The sequence below is a fragment of the Tarenaya hassleriana genome, unplaced genomic scaffold (genome assembly GCF_000463585.1).
Source record: "Tarenaya hassleriana unplaced genomic scaffold, ASM46358v1 Cleome20, whole genome shotgun sequence".
Lineage (NCBI taxonomy): Eukaryota > Viridiplantae > Streptophyta > Magnoliopsida > Brassicales > Cleomaceae > Tarenaya > Tarenaya hassleriana.
The window spans coordinates 2641261-2661113 of record NW_010965373.1 but is presented as its reverse complement, the minus strand read 5'-3'; the positions used below and the strand labels follow the sequence as shown (position 1 = coordinate 2661113).

The following is a 19853-nucleotide window of genomic DNA, read 5'->3' as shown; positions in this document are numbered from 1 at the left end:
TCTAATATATATCCAAAATAGGAATGTGTATTTGGTTCTGATATATTAAATCGAGTTAAATAAATAATAACAATTATATCGAAACTGAATTTATTTTCAGAAAAATAAAGTTCTCTTCAAAAATTAATCGTTTTTTTTTATATAAGAATAAAATCCATTAGAGTAAAATTCACCGAAACAATATCCATACATGATTGTACAACCGAAATGTCCCATCTTATCCTTCATTTTCTCTCTACTTTCTTTTCTTACTATATATATATATATATATATATATATATATATTCGATTTAGCTAGTTCTCGATTTTAGTTTAATTCGCATGAGGTCCAATTTATTAAAAAAAAAAAAACAAAGAGAGTTTTGGGTTTTATTCATTTTTTTCTCCATTTTTTAGGTTGGCATCAGATCAATTGTAGGTAATCAATTTCAGAATGTAATTTTCAGTAAAATTCATTTGTAACTGTATCAATCATAATTTATTGAAATAAAATTAATCAGCTATATATATATATATACATATTAATCTATATATATGAGGTTTTCATAGTAATATTTTTATTTATGATGTCGACGATTACAGCATAAGGGGTAATAGTGGAAATGTCAATTTTAACTGTCATTTATGGCGCGAAAGGGACAGCGCTCCACTAGTGTCTCTCCAACGGTCAACGGCTAAAATCATTACAGCAGAGAGAAAAATGAAAGAGGAAAAACACAAAAACAACAAGCAACCAAATTGGCAGATCGCATTTTGTGTCCGAATTCAACACCTTTTCACGTGTCGTCTTCATCAAAATCCTCATCGTCCCAACCTTTACCCATCTCCCGAACTGTTTATCTCAGAGAAGGAATCAAAACAATTGTTTCACGCAAACATGAACCTAGTAGGCTAGTAGACACAACATATATATAAAGACAACACCACAGAGAGAGAGAGAGAGAGAGAGAGAGAGTTCAATGAATCTGCTTCAGGATCCCAGATCACTGTCACGTGATTTGAAACCACTTGCAGACGAAAAGAAAAAGGGATAATGATCGAATGGAAAATAATGGGTTTTGTGAGGAGGAGACAGAAGATGATGAAGCAGAAGAGTTGACTTGCCCCGAAAGAAATGGCTTTCTCTCTCTCTCTCTCTCTCTCTCTCTCTCTCTCTCTCTCTCTCTCTCTCTCTCTCTCTCTGTTTGTGTTTTTTTCTAATGATTTCAGACGACAAGTCCTCTTTCATTGATTGATCTCTTCCTTCACTTTCAATGAAAACACGTTTCATGAGATTTCCGCTTTCCTCTTCTTCTTCTTCTTCTTCTTCTTCTTCTTCTTCTTCTTCTTTCTTCTTCTGTTTTGTTTCTTTCAGCGACATTGGAGCTGAATCAAACATTAGGGTTTTCTTTCAGACAGGTTTTCTCATTGTCGTTACAGATAAATGTGCTGTTTCAGAGAGAGGCTTTATGGCCTCGCGGTATCGATTCTCTGTTCATTCTCCATCTTCGTCGCATCACTAAACGAAGAGGGTCATGTTCTTCTGGAGTTCAAAGCTTCACTCAACGACTCCAATGGCTACCTCAGAAGCTGGAAACTTTCAGATTCAGATCCCTGCAAATGGACAGGAATAACGTGTACCGATTCAAATGTGACCTCTGTGAACGTCAATGGCATGAACTTATCAGGAACACTGTCTCCTGTTGTCTGCAAGCTTCTGCGTTTGAAGGAGTTCAACGTTTCGACAAACTTTATCTCCGGTCCCATCCCACCAGGTCTGTCTTCATGCCAGAGCCTGGAGATTCTTGATCTCTGCACTAACAGGTTCCATGGAGAAATACCCGTCGAGCTATCGGTGATCCAGACACTGTTAAAGCTGTATATATGCGAGAATTTCGTTTTCGGATCGATCCCCGAAGAGATCGGGAGATTGAGTGTGCTCCAAGAACTCGTGATATACAGCAACAATCTCACTGGTCCGATCCCGTCTTCGATAGGGAAGATGAAACAGCTCAGAGTTGTAAGGGCGGGTCGGAATATGTTGTCGGGGAATATTCCGTCCGGAATCGGGGAATGTGAGAGCTTACAGATTCTTGGACTGGCAGAGAATCTTCTCGAAGGTTCTCTTCCATGGCAGCTTCAGAATCTTCAGAATCTCACTGATCTGATCCTTTGGAGAAACCGTTTAGCCGGTGAGATTCCTCGTTCAGTCGGAAACATCAGTAATCTCGAGCTTCTCGCCCTGCACGAGAATTACTTCACCGGTTCCATTCCGAGAGAGCTCGGAAAGTTAACGAAGATCCGAAAGCTGTATATATACACGAATCAGTTGAACGGCGAAATACCTCGAGAGATCGGGAACTTGACAAATGCCGTCGAGATAGATTTCTCAGAGAATCAGTTAACGGGTTTCATCCCTAGCGAGTTTGGTCGGATTTCTAACCTCCGGTTGCTTCATCTCTTCGAAAACGCTCTCGAAGGAACGATTCCGTGGGAGATTTCGCAACTGAAGCTTCTGCAGAAGCTGGATTTGTCTATCAACAAGCTAAATGGAACAATCCCTCAAGAGATTCAGTTCCTAACTTACCTTGTGGATCTTCAGCTCTTCGACAACGAGCTCGAGGGCACGATCCCTCCGTTCATCGGATACTATAGCAACTTCTCTGTTCTTGACATTTCCGCCAATGCCTTTGTCGGAAAAATCCCGGCCCATCTCTGCAGATTCCAGAAACTGATACTTCTCAGCCTCGGATCGAATAAGTTATCTGGAAACATTCCTCCCGACTTGAAAACTTGTCAGTCCCTTACCAAGCTTATGCTCGGAGATAACGAGCTGTCGGAAAGCATTCCCGTCGAGTTGTCGAACCTTCGGAACCTCACTGCACTGGAGCTTCAGCGGAACAAACTTTCGGGCGGAATGCCTCGAGAGCTGGGAAAGCTCAAGAATCTGGAAAGATTGAATCTTGCAAACAACTTTTTCGCCGGCGAGATTCCTTCCGAGATCGGGAATCTCTCGCAGCTCGTCGGGTTTAACATCTCCTCGAATCAGCTCACGGGACGAATCCCTCGAGAACTCGGTAACTGCATTAAACTGCAGAGACTTGACCTCAGCGGAAACGAGTTTTCGGGGCAGGTACCGGAAGAGCTTGGCCAGCTGGTGAACCTGGAGATTTTGAGGTTGTCTGATAACAGATTGTCCGGAGAAATCCCTCACAGCTTCGGTGATCTCACTCGGGTTACGGAACTGCAAATCGGAGGCAACTTCTTGGTAGGAAACGTCCCTTCTGAGCTCGGGAAGCTAACTTCTCTGCAGATTTCACTCAACCTCAGCCACAATAATCTCTCAGGCAAGATTCCAGCAAGTTTAGGTAATCTTCAGATGTTAGAAACACTTTACCTTAACGAGAACGAGCTTTCGGGTGAGATCCCTGCCTCCATTGGCGACCTCATCAGCCTCATAATCTGCAACATTTCAGACAACAACTTAGTAGGTTTGGTTCCAGATTCGCCAGTGTTCCAGCGGATGGATTCATCGAACTTCGCCGGAAACTATGGCTTGTGTAATCCTCAGACTCACCATTGCCAACCAGCTGGTAACCCTAATTCTGTCTCCAAGCCAAACTGGTTACTGGATGGCTCGCCGAGGCAAAAGCTTCTGAAACTCGCCTGCGTGATTGTCGGGACGATCTCGTTGTTCACTTTTCTCAGTATCTGTTGGGCAACGAAGTGGCGGAAACCCGAGTTTATCGCCCTCGATGACCGAGCAAAACGGGAGGATGTCATAGATAACTACTACTTCCCCAAGGAAGGATTCACATATCAGGCTCTTCTAGAAGCTACCGAAAACTTCTCTGAGGCCGCGATTATTGGGCAAGGAGCTTGCGGAACGGTATACAGAGCGGTAATGGCGGACGGCGAAGTGATAGCCGTGAAGAAGCTTAGCTCTCGTGGCGAGGGAGCGAGTTCCGACAATAGTTTCAGGGCAGAAATCTCGACGCTTGGAAAGATCAGGCATCGAAACATTGTGAAGTTATACGGATTCTGCTACCACCAGAACTCAAATCTTCTCTTGTATGAGTACATGGAGAATGGTAGCCTCGGCGGAAAACTTCGGAATGGCGAGAAAACCTGCTCGTTGGATTGGAATGCTCGATACAGAATCGCTCTCGGGGCCGCAGAAGGGTTATGTTACCTTCATCACGATTGCAGACCTCAGATCATTCACCGCGACATAAAATCTAATAACATTCTTCTCGATGAACTCCTCGAAGCTCACGTCGGAGATTTCGGGCTCGCCAAGCTGATTGATCTCTCCTACACGAAATCCATGTCGGCGGTCGCAGGTTCTTACGGTTACATAGCTCCAGGTGAGCGAAAATTCCGCCCAGATTCATAAAAAAGATATGAGAATTATTTCATTTTTTGTCGCTCTTACCTTGCTTTTCTCTCATTTTCGGGTTTTCAGAGTACGCTTACACGATGAAAGTGACGGAGAAATCCGACATCTACAGCTTCGGAGTGGTGATCTTGGAGCTGGTAACCGGTAAATCACCTGTTCAGCCATTGGAACAAGGAGGAGATCTTGTCACTTGGGTCAGAAGATCGATCCGAAACATGGTTCCGACATCCGAAATCTTCGACTCGAGGCTTCTCGACACGAAGAATCGTAGAAAAATCCAGGAGATGTCGCTTCTTCTGAAGATCGCGTTGTTCTGCACGAGCAATTCACCCGTTAACAGGCCGACGATGCGAGAAGTGGTCGCTATGATCATCGAGGCTCGGGAAACGACAGATTCGGAGGCGAATCTTGAAGAAGAGACCTCGAAAAAAGGTTAGAAAACAACGGAAACATTTTCTCTTGTTCGAGATTTCTTAACAGTTCATCTTGAATCTGATAAGAATGTATATTTTTCTTGGTTTATTATACAGAAATCGACTCGGCTGCTTAGCCATGAGGAAACCATAATACAGATTCCAGACTAAGAACCATTCAGACACGTTCCCTTTTAACTGTTCAGCTCCCATGTCTGAGGAATATGAAATCAGGCAATTCTTGGTAGAAGCCGCTTCATGAAGAGAGTCTCTTAAAGTTGTTTTCAAGATCAACCCTTGTAACGGTTTGAACAGATTTGACAAGTTAACCGGGAAAATAACCGGAACAAATTTCGGCTTAACCACGGAAATAGTTTATTCCGGTGTATGAATTGAATCTCTGGTCAATGTTATCACAAGTAGATTAAAGCGGTTTCATCTAATCAGAAGTAGATTAGTGTATTGCAAGAAAAATACGCGTACTACACACGCATTCGACACGTAATTATACATACACATATATATATATAGCGAGAGAGAGAGAGAGAGAGAGAGAGAGAGAGAGAGAGAGAGAGATGATAAGTTCATCGATGTGCCATTAGACTCTAATTACAGTCACCGGAAATTCTTCACAATGGCTGATTTTCCGGCGGAGAAGAATGAAATCCGGCGAAGTTTCACCGTCAAGTGTGCCTTGTTGATGAAGCAACAACGTGCTCGTCTCTATATACTTCGTCGCTGCGCCACCATGCTCTTACGCTCATACATTGAAGACGATGATTAATTAGCACCAAAGATACATTATATCATATATATATATATATGTATGTATGTATATGCTAATTAGTCTGTTTGGGTGGACCTCCGGATTCATCTAGAGGGTTTCTAATTCGTAAAATTTAGCACACCTACTATATAAGATGATTCAATCTTGCATTTTTTTAAAATTATTTTATCATTTTTAATATTTTATTAATTTTAGTTTAATTCGCGACGTGGGTCGAACCAAATTTTCCAATTAGTAAAAAACGGGCCACGGACTGATTCGAGACGATCTAGACCGAATTGGGCCTAACCGGGCCCATATTGGACCCCTAATTCGAAGTGGGTAAGAAATTTTAGCCCAATACTCGAAAACGACACCGTTTCCATCCAACTGAAAAGTCTGAATCAACGGCTTCTTCTTCCTATTCACAACATAACACGACTTCGACGTCGCTCTGTCACATTCCTCCATTGTTCTTTCGGGTATGTCTCAGATTCTCTGCCTTATCCCTTTTCTTCTTCTTATTCGTCTTCCATGGATTTGGTTTTGTCACATCCCGACATTCTGTCTGCTTGTTTGTTCTCCTTTTGGTTTTTACTGTCGTTTCCTTCTTTTCTGGTAACTCTGCGCATAAAGTATTCGTTGTAATGCCGCTTCCAAGCCACTTTGAGTTTCCGACCCATTGTGCAGATGGTGTGCGAGTTAGATTTTTTCTATCATTCAGTTAGATATTCTTCAAACGGCACCAGGTTATAAACTTAAAATTGTGAAATAGATTGAGACATTTTCATGTTTGACTGATTTAGATGTTGAATAAGAGCATGAGGATGGAGAAGAGCTGCCTATTTGCTATATACGTATTGAATATGACAGAGTAAGCTATAAAAACTGAAGCTTTTACACGATTTTCTGCCTTTAGATTTCTTTCATGGATTTTGACTATTATTTCTGAATGTTTTGAGTTATGGGAGGTTTTTATCAGAAACAGGGAAAGCCTCTGCAGAAATTGAGATAATCAGTTCGAAACTTGGTTCTTGAATTCATTGACTTTGATCGTGTCTTTAAGCATCTGCGTAAAAAGGAACAACTTCTTGCTTCTTTGTGGCATATTCTGGAAGTTCTTATTATGCTTCTAATATTATTTGAGGGGATGTTTCGTTGCCTTGTTTATTTTTCGATCCTTTCGTTTGCTAAATTTTGGTAGATGAACTACTGAAGCTTGTGATGATTGACGATGGAAATTACAATTGTCTGTTTAAGGTTTCACTTAGCCAGAGATGTGTAAACTTTCTTTATTTCGGGTTTTGGGGACGTTTCTTAGCTGCATATTGTCTTGCCCTTTACATCATTAGATCTGTCTATTAGCGTCAACTTAATTTACAGGAAAATATATATACTGAAAAAAAAAATGTATATTTTCTTGTGATGTTGTATGTATCTGGTCTTAAGGATGAAAGAGGGAAGGGTCAGGCAAACAGTTACCTTCGTTCTTGATCGTCTCTGTTACTTTGATTTATGTTTCCTGCTCCTACATTCTTGAGACAGTCTACAACCTCTTGGATGCTTGGTCTCTTGAGAGGATTTTGGTTCACGCACTTGCAGGCTATGTCTAGAACCTGAAGCATCTGTTCTTCATAACCTCTGTCGCTCAGAGAAGGATCAAAGACTTCCTCTTGTTTGCCTTCACTTCTCATCTGAAGTACCCATCCGACCAGTTCTCTTGACATCTTTGGTCTGAACACCTCCACTGGTCTTTTCCCAGTGAGAAGCTCAAGCATTACAACCCCGAAGCTGTACACGTCTCCTCTCAAAGTGGCTACCCATGCTTGTCCATACTCTGGAGGGATGTAACCCAAAGTGCCCACAAGCTCGGTTGTGACATGGGTCCGGTAAGGAAGGATCAACCTCGACAACCCGAAGTCTCCTACATGAGCCTTAAAGTGTTCGTCTAGGAGGATATTGCTGGACTTGATGTCACGGTGGACAATATGTGGCTCGCATGCCTGGTGCATGTAAGCTAGTCCACAACTTGCTCCTCTGGCAATATTAAGTCTTTTCGGCCAATCCAGTTGGGATGGACCGTCAGGATTCTCATGCAGCCAGTAATCAAGACTTCCATTCTCCATGAAAGAATATATCAGTATCCGACAACCCTCGTGCATGCAATAGCCTTGGAGGGCGACCAGGTTTTCATGTTTGGCCCTGGACAGAACTTCAACCTCTGCCTTGAATTCCTTTTCCATCAGGCCGTAATCTCCAGTGAGTTTCTTGACAGCCAGTCTTGTTCCGTTATTCAAGACAGCCTTGTACACAAGACCAAATCCTCCACAGCCAATTATGTTGGCCTGACTGAAGCTGTTTGTTGCTTTTAAGAGCTCGAAAATGTTTAGGTCTTTTACTTCAGTTTCGTTGTTTCCAAACAACAGAACGAGGCTTATGTCTTTCTCAGATTCCGGAACAACTGCAGAATACGAGGCATTGGACATTATCTCCACTTCTGTCTTCTCGGAATCTCCTCCCGGAATGATCCTCCTCTTGGACAGCACCCACAGAGCTAGAACCACCACAACCAAACTTGCAGCAACAAAAGTTCCAATGACAATTCCTGTAACAAGCTTTGCATTAACCTTGTCTTTATCCATGGTTGTACTGTAGGGATCAGGTGGAGTACTGCAGGAGCGTTGCAGTGCAGTACCACACAGCAAAGTGTTGCCGTCGAAATGTGCTTTCGGAAAGGTATCGAACTGACCTCCTGTTGGTATGGGACCCTGGAGATTATTGTTAGCCACATCAAAATAGGACAAGAAATGGAGGCCTGTGAGCGACCAAGGGATTTGACCAGATAGATCATTGAAGGACAAATCAAGCCTCTCTAAATTTGTGAGGTTTGCCAATTCATCTGGAATTGTTCCGGACAAGTTATTATGTGAGAGCTCGAGCACGTGGAGAACTTTTAACAGGCCAACATCGACTGGTATACTCCCAGTGAGGTTATTCCTTCTGATGTAAATGGCGGGTGGAAGGCTGGACAGTTGATTATATTGCTGATTAGTGGTGACATTGTTCGGATTGACGAAAACCGGAAGTTCTAGATAGTTCCGCCCTGTTGCATCGTAGGCCTTCTGGGACATTAAAGCCCTCAGCTGAAAGATTTCCTTGGGCAGGTCTCCTGTAAGAAGGTTATCTGAAATATCCATGTAGAAAAGGTTTGGAAGAGTTCCTAACCAACCGGGTATTGTTCCAGTGAGAGCATTCACTGAAATATCCAGGACCTCTAAGTTCTTTAGCTTGATCAGCCATACCGGTATCTTACCTATCAATCTGGATCCACCTATGCCAAAGATTTGGAGTTCTTGGAATCCATCTGGGTCAATAAAGTCTTCTTCACTTGGAACCGTTTCATTGTAGAAATTCTTTGCCATGATAAGGGTGGACAACTTCTTGCAGCCCTGCAGAATGCTGAGAGCCCCTGAAATATTTGTCAGTTTATTGTCGGAAAGAGACATGAAGGACAGGGACTCAAGTTCCAGGACTTCGGGAGATATTTGTCCTGTTATCTTGTTGCCTGCAAGCCGGATCGCCGTGAGTGATTTGCAAGAGTAAAGCTTCGTTGGAAAATCACCGGAAAAGCTGTTGTTCCCGAGATCAAGAATGGTAAGGTTCTGAAACCGGGAGAAGTCGATCTCGGATAGGCTTCCTCCAAGAACATTAACTCTCAAATTCAACTTGACAAGATCGGTGCAATTGGCCAGGGAAGGAGGGATTGAACCAGTGAGGTTATTGATATGGAGTTGGAGGCTCCGTAGACTGAAGAGCTTACCTATCTCTGTCGGTATCTCTCCTTCTAAGTGATTGGAGTAAAGCTCAAGCAATGTCAGTTTCGTGAGACGGGTGACGGAATCATCTATTTTGCCAGAGAAATGGTTAACTGGCAAAAACAGTTGTTCAAGCTCAGAAAGGTTATAGATTTCATTCGGGATTTCTCCAGTGAGAGTGTTGAAACCTGCTCTTAGAACACTTAGCCTCAAACATCTTCCGATTTCTGAGGAGATATTGCCGCTGAAATCATTGTAGGAGAAATCCAATTTGGCGAGCTGCAGTGAACTCGTGCACATGAACGAAGGGATCGAACCTGTGAAGCTGTTGTTGCTGACATTGAAACTGGTCAAATTCAGAGCACCCTGAAGAAAAACCGAACTTCTGGGCATTTCGCCTTGGAGAAGATTGCTTGAAAGATCAATGGTCTGAATAGGGAAGAGTACTCTGTTGCCGCCATTGCCAATTGCTTGTTCAAGTGGCAACTCACCATTGAAGCCATTGAAACTAAGATCAAGAACCAGGAGCCAATTAAGGGCGGAGAAAAAACCTGGAGGGAGAGCACCCGAAAGACGGTTCTGAGAAAGATTGAGATGAGAGAGACGGGAAAGATTCAGAATAGACGGCGGGAGATTGCCGGAGAGTCCTCGTGAGGGCAAGGAAATGGCCGTAACACGGTTGTCTGGAGAATCATCGCAGAAGATTCCCTCCCATGAACAGCAATCCTTGGATTGATTCCAATTCAAAGGAGGTGTAGCAGAAGATAAGTTGCCAGATAACCACAACAGAGAATCTCTGTCCTGTGGATTGCAGACAGCCTCTGCAGTTGTAAGAAAGAGACCGGGGAGGGGGAGAACACAGAGGAGGAGGCACAGAACCATGTGAGGACATGCTCTTATGAGAGCTCTAGGTCTCATGTTCCCGTGGATCATTGTAAGAACAAGAGAAACATAAAAGATTTTGGGGGAAATCTTGGAGGAGGAGGAGGAGGAGAAAGAGAGGGAAAAGTAGAAGAGGACATCACTGGCCAATCTGGGTTTCCTCTGTTGAAGCTTGTAAATGCCTTCTGAATACTCGCACCCATTGACCACAGAGAACAAGTCAGAACAAACAGAAGAAAACTTCTTTGTCATGCCAAAGTAAATTCATTTTTTATTTTTATTTTCTATTATATTATCTTTCCTCCAAGTGTGAGTAAAGCTCTTTCTATATATATATATATATATATATTCTTTAGATCTTGTTGATATTTTTCCTATAAGAACATCCAAGTGCATCCCTATAAATACCTATGCACATCTCTATAAACCCATTCAATTATCAAATCACAAATCATTTATAATTCTATAACTATATATATATATATATATATATATATATATGTTTGTGTGTGTGTATGTATATGATTGATTTGACCTTTTTGGGAGTGGAGTGCGTGCGTGGTATGATGTTGATAAAAGAAATGCCTAAAAATTGGTGGACACCAACATTAATGGTAAAAAAAATAATAATAAAAAATAAAAAATAAACAGGTATGATGATTATTTGTTATTAAAGATAGAGAGGGCGTTTACCTTTTGAGGCGGATGCTTAGTGGCCGGTAGTGGAAGTGGTGGTGGTGGTGGTGGTGATAGACTTTTTTTTTTCCTTTATTCTTTTTCATTTTATTTTTTTGTCCATTATAGATTTTTTTTTCAAATTTCAAATCATTTCCGGAAAAAAATTATTAAAAAAAGTTTTTTATTTTATTAGAAATTTTCTATTAAATTCAGCTTTTTTTAAAATTTAATTTAGAATCAATTGCTTTGGTTTTAGAAACACATCTAATAAGTTTTTTTAAAAAACCGGATCGACTTTATTTTTTTTATATTAAACCAAAAAGTGATGCTTTGATACAAATCTTTAACGTTGGATAATGCCCAAAAAAAGGAACACATTAAGTGTTTTGTTTGACTTTGAATGTTGGGTTATAAAAATTTTCATTTTTTTTATTTTTCAATAGAACAACATAAATATGATAAATTGTGGTTCACTTCATAGGTATTTTATACTCAAGTTGCTTAGAATAGTTAAATGACCAAAAATAGACCTTTTTTTTTTGCTTGTATATAGTTAAATAGACAACAAAAATAGACACGAAATCCTTTATTATATTTTTTAGATTTCATATGATTAATAAATAAACATCTCTCCGACCAACCTTTATAAAGGTTTCATTCTAACCAGTGATTTATATGGTAGGACGATATAATTATTAATTATGATGGTGAGCTTGAATTTTTCTCAATTTTGTTGACAATTTCATATATTTTCATAACTAATGTTATTATGCGATTAATTAGAACGTTTAAAGATTAGGATTTTTTTTTTCTGTCATATTTGATGTGAGCTTATTTTTCTTTTGTAACTTCAATACCAACCTACGTTCAATAAATTTTAGGTTTTTGAAAGTTTTGTACATGAATATTTAATCAACAAAAATATAAAAATATATAGATCTGATTATCTCCATATATATTATATTTTCAGAACACGCACACACACACACACACACACACATATACGCTCTATCTTTATGTTGTATATATTTTAGAGATTGCACTTAGATATACGCATATACTAGGTGTATAATTCATATATAAATATACATGCACACAAATATATATATATATATATATATATGAACATTCTTTTTCAATTGGGTTTGATAGTTGAAAAATAGAATATCCAATATGCAATTTTGTACTGATTCTATCATGGATTTTTGTCGTGACTCGTGAGCAGGATTATAGTATAATCATATGCATGTTTGACCTAATTGCTACATAAATATGTGGTGTGCATTGACGAGCCGTTTACAAGTTAAAACGATTGCCCTTTTTTAATCTTTTTATTTATTTTTAAAATATTTCGAAAATTTTCAACCTGACTAAGTATTAAATTTTAGAGAAATCAATAAAAAAAATTTAGAGAAAAGCATTCGAATTAACAATTTCACCAACGACCAATTAAATCAGCGATTTCACTAGATATTATAAACCAACCAAATGAGTTTAATAAAATTATAAAAGTTTGGCTTAAAAGTAATTAATCCTGTCATGATTTTATATATATATATATTAATAACTATTGATTTGAGACAATTAAAAAAAGATAAAATTGGAGTGAATTTTCTTTATATTAATGAAATTATAGAATATAAAAGTTTTTATACAATTTTTTTCTAATCTATCTAAATTGATCTCGCAGTTTAATAATCATTACCAAAATTTTTATAAAAAGCATGTATGATATTACCAACATGGCAACATGAATCATGATATGTTTTGAGTAAAGCCAAAGAAAATATTGATACGTTAGTGGCGATTTTTTTTTTTTATAAAAAAAAAGACATTTACCTAAACTAAATTACTGATTTTTCCTTTGCAAAATCAAGCAACGCTGTAGTTAACATAAAAAATTCAGGCAATATATATATATATATATGTATGTGTATATGTATATGTATATGTATATGCGGTCGTGCTCTCTGTTGTTGTCCGACGAGTCCGGACCCATCGCCCGACAGTGACTCAGTGAGTGGGAACGGAAATGGCTGAGAGCGAACACCAAACAGTGAGATTTTGCGCAAAAGAATTGACAGTTGCAAAATCATTAAGAATTAGCAGTAAAATATGAACTAAACAATGAAATTAAGGAAAAGATTATCGAGTTTAATATTAACCGCACAAATTGACAGTTGGCTTCTGGTTACCGAACCGGTCTCGTCTTTGAATTGATGATCGAACCGGTTTAACGATTTAGGTTAGGAGGAGGTGCACATTTTTAGGTCATATTTTGATTGGATTATTTTGGAAATCGTTATCTTAAATTTATAAATCTATTTTCATCCGATGTTTTATCGGTTTTTAATTCGATTCTAATTTTTTTGATTTCTAAAGGCGTTTTTATTTTGATTATATTTTTAATTTAAAATCTATTAATTTAACTTAAAAATGTCTGTTTCTATTCGATTTATTATTATTTTTTTAAATGATTTAAACTCCATTCATTTTGGGTTCGTCCCATTGGATTTTGGTATGGTTTACGACCCATCCAACAATATTAAAAAGGCCCAAATTTAGTAATCGCATACCCAAATCTATTGGGCCTAACCAAAATATCTATGCTCACAATTTAGGCCCATGAAAAATGGTCCAAGAATTTGGAAATTGTATAGAATAGAGAAGGCTGGGATGTGAATTCTCCGATGCCATTTTATCTTTTTTTTTTATAATTTAAAATTTCAGCCCAATTAGAATCTAGAGCTTTAGCCATTTTCATCTTATGTTATCAAATTGTGTCGCCAAAATAAAAAGGAAGATCGTAAAAAAAAATATACAAATCTATTTCAATGTTAATTAATTTTCCCAAATTTTCGTGTACATGCGGAATAAACAATGCAATCAAGCATAGGATTACGACGGCAACATTAGATGAATTTTGTGATTAATTGGGAAAAAAAATGGAGGGAGAATGAGTAGATTAAGTAGGATGAAGTTGCTCCCCCACCCCAACTTCATTTCAATGGCGTATGAACGTGGGACCGATCTTTACTGATGTCGTCTGTCTCCCTCGTTTGCCTCTTTATCATCCTTCGTAGCCGTCTCTGCCATGGCTGACACCAGAGAGAGAGAGAGAAAGAACCCACATTGCCTTTCGTTGGACATATCTCGTCTCTTTCGGCATCTTTCGATCTTCCCCCCAAAAATCCTAGTTTTGGATAGAACCCATTGCTGATCATCCAAAAAGTCTCGATCTTTTAGCTCTGCTTCTGCAGATTTCGGCTCTGTCATCGATAAGTCCATCTGGGTTTTGCTGGGGTTTAGCTCTTCTCATCTGGGCACTCACCAAATTAGGGAAATTTGTATTTTTTGCCTTGCCACTTTTCCTCTTGCTTTCTCCAAAAACCCTAATTTGGCATAAACAGTGATCAGGACCCAAACCTTGATCTTTCTGCCGGATTTCTGGTTTCTTGTTCAGGGATTCGCGCTCAAGTTGAAGTATTCCTGGATTATTTAATTAATTTTGGTCCCCCCCTTCATTTTCTCGAAGTTAGTTCTACAGAGGGCAGAAGTTCTGATCTTGTGCGATTGCAGGAACGAGAAGAGAGAGAGAGAGAGAAACGCCATAGCCATCAATGGAGGACGACGATGGATATGCTCATAGTTCCTTGTTCGGTAACCTAACGACCGAAGAACTCGCGAGCAAGATAGTTCTTACAGCAATCATCGTTCTGTTCATGGCGGTTCTGTTCGTTCTTCTGCTCCATCTCCACGCCAAGCTTTACTGTTGGCGCATGGACCAGCAACAACAGCAACAGTCACCCGCTCCGCCGCAGCTCACACGCCGCCATCGCGGCCGTTTCATCTTCGTCCCGGGCCTAGATTCCCTGCGAAACACCGGTCTCAGTCCTTCTCAACTCAGTTCCCTACCCACTGTGGTTTTCAGACAAGTAACCTTCAAAGACGGACTGGAATGCGCCATTTGCTTGTCTGAGCTTGTCAATGGCGACAAAGCAAGGCTGCTTCCGAACTGCAACCACAGTTTCCACGCTGATTGTATTGACATGTGGTTCCAGTCTCACTCAACTTGTCCCATTTGCAGAAACACGGTTCTTGGTCCAGAACAAGCCAGTTCGAACCAATTTGATCCTGTTTCAGACAATGCAGCTGTTGCAGCCAGTACCAATAACCATGATACTCAGTCTCCAAATCCAAGTTCTTCACCTGAATCTTCAAATTTCCCCACCAATGTATTGGTTTGGGGCAGCCAGGATCAGGTTAGCACAGGCAACAACAATGCTGCACCTCTCGAAGATTCTCGAGTTCAAGAGGCAGTTGTTGTTCTGGAGATTAGCAATGGAAACACAGGTCAAAACGCACCGTCCTCTTCTTCATCCTCGACAAGGTTTCTTGTCGAGGATGAAGAGCCGAAATCTCCAATGACGACGAGGCTGAGGTCTTTAAAGAGGTTTTTGAGCAGAGACAAGAGAGTGGCTTGTAGAAGTGGGAGTAGCTCCACTGCATCTGCATCTGCCACTGATGCTTAAAGACTGTAACTTAGATAATGTCAGCTAAGATTTGCCTGAAGATGTATGAATTCTCTACTGTCTCGGCTCTTTTCTGGCTATGTCTGAAAAGCTTTTATTTTAGGGTTTGATTGTCAAGTTTAAAGGTCTCACCTACACTGTCCCCACAAAGTTACTTACAGATGTTTCTGAAGTATTATTACATTTAGGTCAACTAAGTAAACAGGTCCCATGGCTCCTGAGGTGAGGAGGGTTTGTTTAATTGCTCAAGACACATACTTCCGATCTGCCCGGGGAAATCAATGGAAGTAAGTCCATAGGAGTAAATAAAATTTTCATATTTTCACTAACCAAACATTGTTTTATCATTGTTGAGAGCTTCAAGAACAACATGAGAAACATGGCAGAAACATGTAAATTTTCCAACAGCAATCACTAGTCGCATGCCTATACAAATGTTTCCTACCATATATATAGAAGATTTGGAGTCGATGCAAAATCAAGCCGAGAGAGAGTGGAAGATTACCAACGAGTTCTGTTTGCAGATGCTCAGAGTTGAAGCAAAGGCAAAGCCATTACAACCCCGAAAACAGACAGTAGCAAGAGTATTATCCAAGTGGGCAAGGACTGTCTCTTTTCCATCCTTCTCTTGTTCAAGCCGCCCAGCCCTTCCTTCGTTTGGTCGATGAGTTTCTCCGACTCTGGTTTTCGAGGAGATTCCAGTGGCTCGGGTAGTTTCTGCTGGTTGTACTTCTCTATGTACTCGGGGAATAGTTTCCGGAATGTCGGGCTTTCACAAGGGAAAACAACAGCGAAAACTAGTTGAGAAAAGCGAAACAGAGACACGAGCATTAACGCAACCTATGACTCAGGCATTGGCTTCTGCGTTTCAGGTGTTCACTAGGCTCGAAGCCTATGAAGACAGAATCCTATAAGACTTGTATCTTTAAACTATTATAATTCAGGGTCATATCCCAGAAGACAATTCTTGTAATTTGAAAACTAGAATGAACACCATCCACATCAATTCAAAGTTCAATCATCCAGTGGAGTACCATGGAACAGCATAAGCAAATTGTCTCTTCAAAGGGAAGATGACGGTAAAGCCTAAAACTCAACATGCATTTATGGTTCTGCGTGACTCAATGGCAAAATATAGCAGAAACCTTTCAAGACTTCCTATATTGTTTTCTAATCAACTTTTTGAGATGAAGTGTAAATCCCAAAAGTACCTAAACTAAAAGAACTCGCAGGTTTTAGAAAATTACTTACTTCTTACAGTTAAAAGCAAGAGACGATTTAGCCAAGCGTTGCTTCTCGGTTGCAGTTGTGTTCACACTTCCGGTTGTAGGGCTGTTATCCATCTGCACAAGGAAAATGTTGTTTCGAGACAAGTCTTACAATGAAGAAAGCGATATAATATGCACAAAGGAAACAAAAATGATCTGTTAGATCAACCGACAAAGCAAATATACAAAGGTAATATCCAGCTCCAGTTCCCCATAGACATATCAATCTCAGGATTTACAAAACAAAAACATGATATTTTCATAACAAAAGTTGTGAGGCCAGGGTCAACAAAGAGGGAAATCATTTGAACAATCTACAATGAGCTTACCATGAATGAGAGAAGTCCTGTAAGAATACTGCACTTTTGAAAAAGGAAACGGTCAAATATGGGGATATAGATCTTAGCTTCCCTGAGGAAAAAGTGACGTCGAAGTCAAAAGAAAGATGGGATTGCATCAGAAGAAAGATCTATACCTTGACACAGACCACATTGGGTTCCAGCTTTCTGGATGAACTGTAAAACCCATTGTAAGATAATGAGATATCCGACCAACTACTTGGAAAGAAGAAGAAATCAACTACACAGTGCAGAATGCAACTTACAATCACTCATCGACAAGCAGATTTTCTTTTGTGTCATGAATCTACCGTTTGGTGTGATCATTCTGCAGCCAAATGAATTCATCGGTTTATCAGAAGCCGGTCTAAAACTGAGAGAAGAGAGATGGTGAGAAAAATATAGGACGAGCTAAAGATACATACGTAATTCCAGGTGGCTTGTACGGATATTCTGGAGGGAATTTGATCTTTCCATAGTAAAATCCACCTTTCAAAGAGAATTTCAAGCATTAAAATCAGACACTGCCTAGGGAATGCAGACGAACACGATTTACAAACTAGGTAAGAAGAAGATTTCAACCAGCAAAGGGTGTTCCTTCACTGCCTTCCAACACATAATCTGTAACATTAAAGCCAATAGTTCAGCTCTTGTCAGAAGCAACCCTTTTTAACTATATTAATATACACAGAACAATTATTAAAGAAAAAAAAAACATTTCAAATTGGTTAATCCTAACTGTCACCAGGTAAAACATGACAACCAGAATCGGTGAGCAAGTTCCTAGGATTTCACTTCAAAGTTCTATAAATCTTTGGTAAAAGTCTTCACCACTTCATATCCCTAATAATCACGGAAATGTTAAAACCACATGGTGTAGCCACATCACTGAAACAGTGCAACCTGCTATTTCATACTTTTAGTACATGCCCAGAAAAGGAAACATATGACTTGCAGCAGTTTCATCCTATATACTGATAGAACCCACCCATTAATAATGGGTCCAACAAAGTCTCAAAGCCCATGGGTAGAACTCACCCCAAAAGCTAGCTTGTTCCGGAGGGTGCCCATGGTATTATATTGACTCAATTGTTCCCACATATTTCCGATGTGGGACTCTAACATATACCTCATATCAACACCTCTATAGGACCACATCAAACATTTTCTAAGAGGCCTAGAAAGCAAATAAGAGATAACCGAGAAATAAAAAACCGTCAAATACTTACGCCACTCAAGAATGTCACTTGGGGAAGGACGAGCAACAACATGGGACACTGGTTCCTACAGGACCATAAAAGAAACTGTCAAATATACTCACAGGGTAACAAAAAAAGATCACACAACTTTTTCCACATATAAAACCACGGTATGCTGCGTGTACAGATAAATATGACAAAGTTTGAGAAGTTTACAGATAACGGTTGACTCGATGATAGTGAAACCGGGGAATCATGATTCCCATTCAGTAACGCAGGGACAGAACAGGAAGATGTGTGTACCTTGCAAAGTGCTCTATATTCCTTTTGAAGGCGCTTAATACAAGCTTTCTCTGCCATTGAAGTGCTCCAGACTATGCTAATTCCTGTTAAAGACATCATCAAAATCAACATAATGTAACAATCTACAGGCAGAAAACCAACCTACTTATTAAACGACAAGATAACCATAGGAATTCCTACAAGAGAACAGTCAAAAGAGACCATGATTACCTCAACCTTGATGAAAGTTACATGAACAGACAAGGAGAAGAAACATCGAATCAGGAAATAGACAGAGGTGACACTGATGAAAACTATACACCTGTATCATCTTTCAATCACGGAATAAACAGAAACACCTTTCAACGGAAACCCCTAAAAATCCACAAGTCCATGAAATACTAAAAAGATTTGTAAAAAGAAAAAACACATTCAGCCAAATCCATTCGAAACAGCAAGCGATCAAACTCCAACTGGGTAGGAGAAAATTCTCTAAGTATCCCATAAAAAATACCTCAAGTCTGAAATTCCTTCCGTTCAATAGACCTTGCAAAAGCGCCAACTTAAACAACACGGATCGACGCAAATCGTATCGATCAAAATCTAATAAACCCAATAAACTTTCCAACACAGGGAAACCCACATACCTAAAGCAAAAACCCCAGTTCGACGAAAGCTACAATTGCAATTCTAGCTTCGCTCTCACAGAGAAGGCGAAAAAGGGGACAGAAAATCACGCCGAAGAAAACGCAGAGAAGGAAATTCCGAAACTTTTACATCAGATCCAAGAAAAATTGGGAAAATCGTAACTAAATTCAGCACCTGAATCGAAATTCTCCGAGAGAGAACCTCAAGGGGGTTTCTCGTTGATTACCTGTCGTCTCTCTTCTTTTTCGTCGGAGAGAGAGAGAGAGGACATGGGACCAAACCATGATTGGTTTTGTTCAAACCGAGAAAAGCCCAATTGAACCGACCGGTTTTGATTTGGTATTCCGGTTCGGTGTTTTCTATTTCAGGTGGAATCCGGTTCGCTATTAGTTTTGTAACTGTATCCCGGTACTATTCGGTATTGAAAACGTGATTATTAGCAAAGAAAGACAAAACAGCTGTTACCTGCAACTGATTTACCTAATCCTTCCAATGTTTAAGACTTTAAATCTCAGACATAAACAAATGACACAACCCAGTTTTCAGTCTTTGATGAGCTTCCCAATGAGAAAAGAAAAAAACAAAAACAGTAGCAGAGATCACGTGCCCTAATCACATGATCACATCTCATGAAGGAACACGTATTTACATATC

General features: G+C 39.8%; 4 protein-coding genes across 7 annotated transcripts; 2 read left to right on the top strand and 2 right to left on the bottom strand.

Annotated features, from left to right (window-relative positions):
• The first annotated feature begins 927 nt into the window (after nucleotides 1-927).
• On the top strand, nucleotides 928-5226 carry LOC104813970 (leucine-rich repeat receptor-like serine/threonine-protein kinase At1g17230). The gene is made up of 3 exons (XM_010541813.2): nucleotides 928-4346; nucleotides 4445-4810; nucleotides 4909-5226. Exons 1-3 carry the CDS (start codon nucleotides 1424-1426, stop codon nucleotides 4926-4928), a joined length of 3309 nt encoding a protein of 1102 aa, XP_010540115.1. The 5' UTR covers nucleotides 928-1423; the 3' UTR covers nucleotides 4929-5226.
• A 1609-nt stretch (nucleotides 5227-6835) lies between these two features.
• On the bottom strand, nucleotides 6836-10653 carry LOC104813969 (tyrosine-sulfated glycopeptide receptor 1-like). The gene has a single exon (XM_010541812.1). It carries the CDS (start codon nucleotides 10504-10506, stop codon nucleotides 7036-7038), a length of 3471 nt encoding a protein of 1156 aa, XP_010540114.1. The 5' UTR covers nucleotides 10507-10653; the 3' UTR covers nucleotides 6836-7035.
• Nucleotides 10654-13803: 3150 nt separating this feature from the next.
• Nucleotides 13804-15566, top strand: LOC104813968 (RING-H2 finger protein ATL3-like). The gene is made up of 2 exons (XM_010541811.2): nucleotides 13804-14415; nucleotides 14512-15566. Exon 2 carries the CDS (start codon nucleotides 14553-14555, stop codon nucleotides 15462-15464), a length of 912 nt encoding a protein of 303 aa, XP_010540113.1. The 5' UTR covers nucleotides 13804-14415; nucleotides 14512-14552; the 3' UTR covers nucleotides 15465-15566.
• A 190-nt stretch (nucleotides 15567-15756) lies between these two features.
• LOC104813967 (ubiquitin-conjugating enzyme E2 34) lies at nucleotides 15757-19457 on the bottom strand. Of its 4 annotated transcripts, none has more exons than XM_010541808.2 (10): nucleotides 19374-19457; nucleotides 18573-18655; nucleotides 18300-18354; nucleotides 17653-17691; nucleotides 17496-17559; nucleotides 17337-17398; nucleotides 17208-17247; nucleotides 17062-17089; nucleotides 16716-16807; nucleotides 15757-16233 (listed from the first exon to the last, which is right to left on the bottom strand). In XM_010541808.2, the coding sequence occupies exons 2-10, from the start codon at nucleotides 18627-18629 to the stop codon at nucleotides 15993-15995; spliced, it is 678 nt and encodes a 225-aa protein (XP_010540110.1). In that variant the 5' UTR covers nucleotides 18630-18655; nucleotides 19374-19457; the 3' UTR covers nucleotides 15757-15992. The 4 variants fall into 4 exon arrangements, with proteins under 4 accessions (XP_010540110.1, XP_010540108.1, XP_010540112.1 ...); XM_010541806.2 differs by having other exon boundaries at nucleotides 19426-19452; XM_010541810.2 differs by lacking the exon at nucleotides 19374-19457 and adding an exon at nucleotides 19199-19356.
• Nucleotides 19458-19853: the final 396 nt, after the last annotated feature.